Source organism: Pundamilia nyererei, unplaced genomic scaffold, assembly GCF_000239375.1.
Source record: "Pundamilia nyererei isolate P.nyererei 1_Seehausen unplaced genomic scaffold, PunNye1.0 scaffold00014, whole genome shotgun sequence".
NCBI classification, from domain to species: Eukaryota; Metazoa; Chordata; class Actinopteri; order Cichliformes; family Cichlidae; genus Pundamilia; species Pundamilia nyererei.
The window spans coordinates 5,556,113-5,565,505 of NW_005187415.1; the positions used below are offsets into that span (position 1 = coordinate 5,556,113).

The 9,393-nt window shown below is 41.1% G+C and overlaps 1 protein-coding gene across 2 annotated transcripts; it reads left to right on the forward strand.

Annotated features, from left to right (window-relative positions):
- Nucleotides 1-1,127: 1,127 nt before the first annotated feature.
- On the forward strand, nucleotides 1,128-9,120 carry LOC102211922 (uncharacterized). Of its 2 annotated transcripts, none has more exons than XM_005725278.1 (12): nucleotides 1,128-1,596; nucleotides 2,358-2,555; nucleotides 2,637-3,014; nucleotides 3,225-3,575; nucleotides 3,661-4,035; nucleotides 4,585-4,787; nucleotides 4,898-4,999; nucleotides 5,840-5,932; nucleotides 6,345-6,455; nucleotides 6,620-6,743; nucleotides 6,955-7,200; nucleotides 7,288-9,120. In XM_005725278.1, the coding sequence occupies exons 1-12, from the start codon at nucleotides 1,230-1,232 to the stop codon at nucleotides 8,133-8,135; spliced, it is 3,396 nt and encodes a 1,131-aa protein (XP_005725335.1). In that variant the 5' UTR covers nucleotides 1,128-1,229; the 3' UTR covers nucleotides 8,136-9,120. The 2 variants fall into 2 exon arrangements, with proteins under 2 accessions (XP_005725335.1, XP_005725336.1); XM_005725279.1 differs by having other exon boundaries at nucleotides 7,311-7,399.
- The last annotated feature ends 273 nt before the right edge of the window (nucleotides 9,121-9,393 follow it).

Here is a 9,393-nt window from a genome sequence, read left to right on the forward strand (position 1 = left end):
GACAGCACGGTAAAACCGCTTACAGGTCCTCCTATTTTATTTATTTATATATATCGCCGGAACCATAACTAAAGAAACCGTCGGATTTTAAGTGTGCCACTTCCAACCAAAAAATGATGCCGCTTGCTCTTTTTTAACTTCATGGAAACGCCCTGTCGCGGTGCCGTCCAGTGTTGCCAATTCCTCAGTAAGGGAAATCACTATTGGCTGTCCTAAAAGTAGCTAGAAGTCGCTAAATGACGTCATCGTCATCTAATTAGCATAATTGGTCATGCTAATATAATTGGTCATGCTAATGTATTGTAACCTACCCTGTTGGAGAGAGAAATAATATCGTGGAAGAGACATAAAGTCAGTAAAAAAAACGTCTTAAATGCATTTATAATTTATTTAGAACTACAAATTAAATTTATTTTAGCAATTATTGTTTTTTTTTTTTTTATGTAACAATTCCAACCCTGCTCCTTTTCCGGGCTTGGACCGGCAAAAGTGACCCGAAATAGGCACTCTGGTGGCGTTACCTTGTGTGTGTGTGTGTGTGTGTGTGTTTATAAGTAGTTATAAACCTTGTGGTCCACAAAACAACATAACAGTAAAAGAAGAACTGACTGCATTACAGTCAGTGCGGGAGCAGCGGCTTCGCTCATGCGCGATTCATTTGCAGTTTGGACGCATAGGTGTGAACATCTCCTGCCCTGATAGCCGCTGGGGGAGGACTATCCTTGGCCTGTGAGCTTTGGCGCGGGCGAGGTGCCCACCGCAGCAGCACCCGCTGCTTATTGAGAGTAAGAGCGATATGCGCTTTCACGCCAAAAAGTCGTCATAAATAAGTCTCCAATAACACCAGAAAAAGTCGCCAGATTTGTCGCTAGTCGCTTTTTAGAAAAAAGGTCGCTAAATATAGCGACAAAGTCGTTAAGTTGGCAACACTGGTCTCAGTTCAGTCCATAACTACGGGGCGGTTTCCGTCACCAATGTGGCACCTAACCGCGCATTTCCACTGGCCCAGGATGGCACGCCTCTGGTCCGCTATACGAGCCAAACCGTAATCAACCACTATCTCCGCCCTCAGCCGAGCCGTATCTAGGCAACGCTCCACTTCACTGGCTCCAATGAGGTGACGTCATTTAGGCGACAGGAGGAAGGAGCGCCATGTTGAAAAAAAAAGTGAAAACATTCCAGCTTCTCTTAGTTGCTCTGGATTTCTGAACTGCAAGAAAGGAGAGATCATGGAGCCGCTGGTGCACTGGTCTCATGAAGAGACCCGAGTGCTTATCGGTGTGTGGTCAGAGGAGAAAATCCAGCGTGACCTGGAGGAATCCTTCAGAAACGAGACCGTTTACAGGGAGATGTCAGGCAGGTTGGCTGCTCTGGGAATAAGCCGCTCTGCTAAACAGTGCAGAGCCAAGATAAAGAAACTTAAACAGGAATACAGAAACACGAGGAGACACGGTGAAAGGAGTGAGGCAGTCACAAAGACCTTCAGGTGGTATGATGCTATGGACACTATCATGGGTGACAAGAGTGCCCGGACACAGAGCAGAGAGCGGCCGTCTTCTGTGGTACTGGAAGTCATGGTTCCTGATGTGGAAGCAAGTAAGTTGGAGAGAAATAAATTAAATACAGATACAAAGTACAGCAAATACTAACAGCAGTTAGATTTTATATGGATTCTTGCTTCTCTTCTCTATTTTACTGTCTGTTTAGTTTGTTTCTGTATGTTATATTGTATTTTAGTATACTGAGCTGTTGAACTTGATGCAAGCTGTTTTGTTATAGTTTCTGTTTAATGTTTTTGCTGCTCATTACTGTGCAAAAGGCTTGAGTCACTCCTCACCTCTTAATTTTTTTTAAAAAAGTGGTCTTTAGCAACAGTTTTCCAGGTTTTCTGAACTTTTTCTCTGGGCACTGGCTGCTTTTTCACTTATTTTGAATCCAGACCTGACCATATTCGGAGGATAAGTTTTTTTCTTCATTTAATTTCCAAAAGAAGGCTTGCGTAAGAGAGTAAAAGGTGTGTTGAGGAATAAAGATGGTCATATCAAATATTGACTTTCAAGCACCTTAGAACTGTACAAACTCTGTTATGCCTTATATGGGGTGCCTGTAGCTCATGAGGTAGAGCTACTACTCTTTCTAATGATCAATCCTCAGTCTGCATGCCAAATGTCTTTGGAGTAACCCCAAGTTGCTCTCCGATGCATCCATCGAACTATGAATGTGCGTGAATTTGAGAGAGAAGGCACTTACATAGAAAAACAAAGAAACTGAGGGTGGCTCAAGACTTTTGGACAGTACTGAATAACACATTAACTTCCCAGCTTTGCCAATTTTAATTAGTTATTTGTCTCTTTAAGGTCCACCCGCTGTAACAGACACTCCAGAAAGCTGTACGACATCCACCCATTCACTGCAACTCACTCTGCCCAGACCAAAAGCTTGTCCTGCAGGGATTCCACAAGTATCTTCTTTCTATTCTGTTCAGCTTCATGAATTTGATGGTCCTTCTACAAGCAATCCAGTCACCTCCACTGCTGTACAAACATCAATCAAAGGCAAGTAGTTATCAAGCCAAACATATTTACAAGTAAGGCTGCTTTACGGCTTGAATAAATAATTTTCTGTTACTTTCACAGACACCCCCTTGTGTTGTTGGTCGAGTAAAGAGGTCCAAGCATTGCTGACGCTTTGGGCAAACCCCGAGGTTCAACGGGAGCTTCTCCTCAACGTGAGAAATAATAAAGTTTACACTTGTCTCAGTTCCAAACTGGCCTTGCTCGGTTTTAACAAAGCACCAAAGAAATGCAGGGAGAAGATCAAAAAGCTAAAGCAGGAGTACAAGAGGATCAAGAACGGCCAATACAGGGGTGGAAGCAGCAGTGTGTGGTTTGCCATTATGGATGAAGTCCTCAGTTCCCAGGCTCTCACAGCAAAGCGTTCACAGACAGTGCAGAATTCCTCCACAGTGCACTCCCTAGCTGTACAGGCCATTGCCCTGGATGTGGATACAGATGGTAAGTTGGAAATAAACTACTATGAAATAACTCCTACCATTAAGAGTAGTTATTGACCTAACTGTGTCCTCATAACTGTGGTTTTGACAAGTTATCTCTCAAATTGATTACTTTTAATTCTATAATAAATAATATTTTTATGTTTCTTAGGTAAACATAAGTCATAAATCATGCACTTTTTTTTATTCTAAAATTTCTGTGCATTTTCAGATGAAACGCCGTGGTTGCCTGATGAAGTCCAAGTGCTGGTGACACTTTGGGCACAACCAAACATTCAGAAACAGCTTCTCACCGCAGCGAGCGATCAGGTTTTCACGTACCTCAGCAGTGAGCTATCACTGGTGGGGTTTAACAAGACACCACGTCAGTGCAGCGTCAAAGTGAATGAGCTTAAAGAGGAGTACAAAAAAATTAAGCACATGGAGCCATATGGAGTTGTTAAAGGCGACTGGTTTGCTATTTTGGATAGTGTTTTTGACGCTGATGGAGCAACTTTGAAAGAGGTGAATTCATGCGTTGTGCAGAAAAAGCCTAAATCACCAGAACATGAGCACGTGGATGGTAAGTTGTTTAAAACTTAATAATAAATAGTTTTGTGCAGAAAAAAATTTGCTGATCTGTTGCTATATTCTTTTTTTGATTCCAGCAGATAAATTGCGGGCTGTTTGGACACCAGACGAAGTCAGAGCTCTGCTCAGTCGATGGGCAGAGGAAAGCGTCCAGGAGCAGCTTCGATCAAATCCGAGAAACGAGAGAGCCTTTGCTCAGCTGAGCTCCGAGCTCGCCACTCAGGGTTTTGATAAGACCACGAGTCAATGCAGGTCGAAAATAGCACTCCTGACACAAAAGTACAGAAGGATCAAGGCACAGGAAGACCCGGAAAAGCAAAAAAGCAGATGGTTTGCCATCATGGATAAAGTCCTCAGTCACAGCAAGACAGAGACTGAAACTAAACCAGTCAGAGATTCACAGCGTGCATCTCTGCAGACATCACAGCAGAGCCTACCTGACACAGCGGAGGGTAAAATGAGCTCCTGTTTATTCACTTTACAGTGGCAGCTGCAGTAAACATGATGGGATGTGGGTCTCTGTGTGGAAGGGATTATCGCAGCCAAGATGACTAAATTTGCTGTAGCTTTCAGTAAAGTGAGTTACAGTACGATCAAATATTTGTGTTATTTTTACAATTAATTGTTTACGGATTAAATGACCTTACACAACTGAAGACACCTCTTAAGCAAGATCAGCTCCACCTAAACTATGCAGGATCCATGAATAGAAACTCAACACTGCATTCCTGCAAAGCATTCACCCTGTGAATTCCAAACAACCTTGTTGTAACACGGTAATAATTAAAAACAAGCCAGGGAGCAAATCTCAAAGCCCCCCCCTGCTTTCATACACATCAACTAACCTTTTCTCAATCCACTAACTCCGCTTTCACTTCCTGCAATTTAAAACATGCTCTTTTTAGACTTTACAGACACAAAATAATAGCTTGATAATTAAATATGCCAATTTCGTTTGTTTGTTAATTTTGATTTTTCAGTCTTTCTTATTCTCTCTGCAGGTTGCCGTTTGTCCGTCTCCTCGTTGTGCCTCCTGGTTCCAACTCTGCGACTGATGTGCGCCTTTGCCTGGCAGGTGGTTCAGTGTTGTAATGTGGCGCAGTACAGAAAGGTGGAGGAGCTGGTGAAGTTAGTGACGGAGGTGGCTCCAGAGCTGCTGACAACCAGAGAGAGAGTGCAACTCCTACTCAGACTGAGAGCCAGGGTGAGAGGCCCACATTAGAGTATATTTTATGAATATTCAACAACAAACTAAGGGGAAAAATACTTAATTAGTGTAGATCATTAATTAGCATTTGAAAATGTCTCTTTCAGCTTGTGCTGGAGTTGTGTCTCAGCGAGAACACGACTGACCTGCTGAATATCCAGCCCCACCTGAATGTCATCCGAGACCTCACCTTAAGCTGTGAACAGGAGGTAGGTTTCTCGGGTACAGTTTCACTCTGTATACATTTTATGTTCTTTCAGACTTTTAAAAACGTCTTTACCAGATAATTTAGCACAAATGATGAAATTAGGTTGGCTTCCAGCTCTTTTCTGAAATCAAAAACAATCGTGTTTCTCAACTGACCTTAGTGAAATATGAAAATAAGCAAACAACAAAGAAGTAGTCGCATTAGTTATTTCGATTTCCCATTTTGCAAGCACAGTGGTCATTAAATGGATGCCCCGTTGTTATCAAATAGTAAATTAACATGTGTATAACATGCATTCATTCAGTCTTTGCACCCCTATTTTGCACCTTTGCTCTTTGCCTGCTCAAATTAAGTAACATTCCTTCCTTAACCCCCTTGAACATTTAAAAAGTAGGGCTAGTCTATACTTCGCCTGAGACACTGAACACGCCTTTCCCATTTAAGCTCAGCGTTGGTCCCATGTTTGTTCAGTTATGCTGAGCTTCTTTGATTTTTTTTTCCCTGCTTTTTTCATAGCATATTTATTACTGATGTCTCACTGAGCTTTTGAGCTTTGAATAAACTCTTTTGATGTTTGTTTGTTTTTTAAAATCCTAGTTTACTTTCACATATTCAAATTGAAAACTCTGTTTATTTAATATTTCTGTACAAATTAAAAGTAGCCTCCAAATGTTTAATCCTGAGACTGTGGGCTGTGTCCTTCAGCTATAATACACATTGACCAGATCTCAGCACATTTCTCACACTCCATTATCAATTATCAAATGATTACAATTTTTTTATGTTTAAAGAACCCAGCATATACATGTTAAACATGTTTGTCTTTGACACCATTTGACAGGATGCCACCGAGCTGGAAAATTCAAAGTCCAACTTTGTGGAGGTTGTTCATGCCATACTGGAGGACCCAGAGGAGAGACAGAGGTTTTATAAGGTGAGACGCACAGTAACACAGTTATCATAATTGAAAAATATGTAATGAGTGAACTTTATTTGAGAAGAAAGAGCTCAACTATTTTTTCCATTTCAGTTTTTGCAACAAGTTCATGTTTCAGTTTGTTAGTTCAATTCTTTCCACTTTACCATCTCAGACTTTCATGAAAAACATCCAGGACTAAGATACACGTCTTAATAGGAATTACACAAAAATTTCCAGTCCTTGCTATCATTATGGAAGAATGATGTTTTTTTAACTAGAAAACTAGATTATCTTGATTAACTGGATTATCCAGACATTTTGCAAAATTCCTGTGAAGAAGTGTTTATCCACTGGACAAATCTGAGTTGGAGAGTTGTTTCAAATTTGGTAAAGTGAGATGAAATGACCTTTTTCCCATTTGTTCTAGGAGGTCTTCTCCATATACTATGGCAAACAGTATGATGTCACATTGCAAACTTTGGTGTGGAAATTCATCTCCAGGCTGGATAATCTCTTACCAATCCCTGATATTAGACAGGTAAGGTTTAAATGTGTGGTCTTTCATATCAATACACACACACTGTAGTGCTCCATGACCTTAAGCAAACTACTGAATACAAATTGATCAGCGATGTGTCAGCATGCTTTATTCTGTTGATTGTGCACCGCATTCTCATGAAGTGTTTTGCAAACCTTTCACAGACTGCACAGTGGCTCAGCTCCGCTCCCTCTCTCACAGAAGAATGTGCACGGCTTATTCTGGAACCTGATCAGCTGAAGGCGCTACTGAACTTCCATCAGCAACAGTCAGGAAACGCAAGCAAATGTGAATAGGTTACTACCCTGGTTAAAATATGATCAGCTGACTGGGCTTGCTAAACTGTTAATAAGTAAATAAGCTTCAAAATTAACTCAAGTTTTAAATTTTCAGCCTGGAAATAAAACTATTCAGAAGTTAAATCTATTGGAATACAACAAAACTTGTATTAGGAAGGCTGCACATCAGTATTTAATGTGAGTTTTTCTGTCTCTCATAGGCTGTTCTCAGGCTGATGAGAATATGTTTTTGCCAAAGCTGTTGTTTAATCCCAAAGGAAACTTCCAGCATGTTTCAGCACAACTGGATGAGCTTTCAAGCAGCAAAGATGAAAGACAGTCTGATTACAGCGAGGCCGAAGAGCCAGCTGATTGCAAAGCACCTGTGAAGGGCTGTGGGAAAGAAATTAAAGGCCTAAAGTTAAAACATGAACAAAGCGATGGCATGGCATCTTCATACTGCTCAGGTATGCAAGCACTGACGCCTTTGAGAATAACTGTTTTCCATTGAATTTCCACATTCTTAGGAGTCCTCATTATCTTCCCATTTTCAGATTTAAATTGTGCACCTTTGCAGCTGCAGACCTGCTCTCTGTGTCCCTACTCTGACAGCCATGTGTCAGGACTTCTCAGGCACATCAGAGAAGAGCATCTGATCCAGGAATCTAATCCCATCACAGATCCTGGGAAAGACTGTGTCTTTCAGAGAGTCAAAGATCAAACGTTCACTCCTAAGATGAGGAGGATAACGGACACTTGTGAGTATTGCGGGAAGGTCTTTAAGGATGTATCAGCCCTAACCAGCCACATTAAAACACACACTCTTCCATTCCACTGTGACAAGTGTGACAAGAAGTACTCCTCCAAGTGGTCGCTGACAGTGCACCGTCGGATTCACACAGGCGAGACTCCATATCTGTGTTCGTACTGCGGTCAAGGCTTTAGGTCTTCAAATATCCTTGCTCTGCACGTCCGTATACACACAGGAGACCGCCGATACAAATGTCCCATATGCGGAAAAACATCAATCCAGCATCTGTCGAGACACATGCGCATGCACCGAGGGGAAAAGAACTATCTGTGTACCGAGTGCGGGAAGGCTTTTCTGTCCTCTGGGGAGCTGAGGCTTCACATGAGGTTTCACACAGGCGAGCGGCCGTACACGTGCAAACACTGCGGGAAAGGCTTCATCGCAAAGTGCCTGCTGACCGTTCACACCCGCCAGCACACGGGGGAGAGTCCATATAGGTGCTCGCTGTGTCCGAAGTCCTTCCGCACTTTGAGAGCGCAGAAAAGACACCTGGTGATACACTCAAGCAAAAAGTCTTTCCAGTGTTTGAAGTGTGGTAAAATATTCCGGCAAGAGGAAACTTTCAAAACACATGCTGAGACTCACAAATGATTTAAAGGGGACCTATTATGCTACCACTTATTTTCTGTCCAAATTTTCAAGTTGTGAGGTCAGCGTTCAAACAGACAAAGAAGCCAAAACCTCAGGCTTTAGACTGCTATAAATGCTTGGCTTGCGCCAATGGGGTTTTTTTTCCTCTCTTGGATCTTTATGATGTCATTTAGAGCAAACCCACAAGGGGCAAACAGTCAGAGGAGCCAACAGAGAGCTAACAGTGACTAAACTAAGAGGCTGCACAGAGATATATAACGTATATTTTCAACTACAAGTCATTCAAAGCTGCTCTAACAGTATCTATGATAAAAAATATGGAGCTTAAAATGAGCATAATAGGTCTCCTTTAAAAAAATGGCTGTGTAAAATATTTTAGTTTCAGCAGTTGAGTTTAAAAGTTCTCATTCACTTATATAACTCCACTATTGCTTAAAGAACCAGCTTAATTGTTGGAAACGATGTAACTCTGTGTTTCTTTCGGCTACTTCTGTAATACAGAGGGCACATTTTGTGTCTCCTCCTGGTCTCAAACTGGGGAGCTGTTGGGTTTTAGGCAAATGTTTTTGAAAACTATGTAAAGCTAATATTCCATAAACAGTCCAGTTAGCACACAGGTAACTTTAAAAGTTTGTGTGAGCTACAAACTGAAGTTATTTGTTAATGAAAAGTAGCTGTTGCTACTTTGAGTAAAAATCAAATAACAAAAGTTTAAATGTCAATTTTATTTGGGTTCATAAGTGTATAGTTATCAGAAGGTAAGTTCAGCCAAATTATAAGAACAAAATCTCTAAATAGTCAACTATCTAATATCTAAATCAAGATTCTCCACAGATGTTCTTGATCTCTGGTTCAACGTCTGATCCGCTGCTTCTCTTTGTCTCATCGACACGTTTTCAAAGGAAAACAAGACACAAAGAAATTCACAATGCACAACCAAATGTCGTTCTGAAACATTAATCTGTATAATAAAAACATTAATAAATTTTAGCAGTTTGAAAAATGTGAAACATATGTGACTCTTAGGTCTCCAAATGATTTATTTCAGAGGCCTGTTTTCCACTTGTGCTTATTTCCTGCCATGAAAATTGCATCACAACAATTTTCCCTTTCTTTAGTGCTTTTAAGAGGATCAGTGAGACACTGAGACACCAGGACTGGTGCTGTGTAGTGTATGTTGTAGTCGGTATGAGGATTCGTTTTCAGAAAGCTCTTCTCATACAGCCACTCAGTGAGCTGTGATATTAGTAAAATAGTT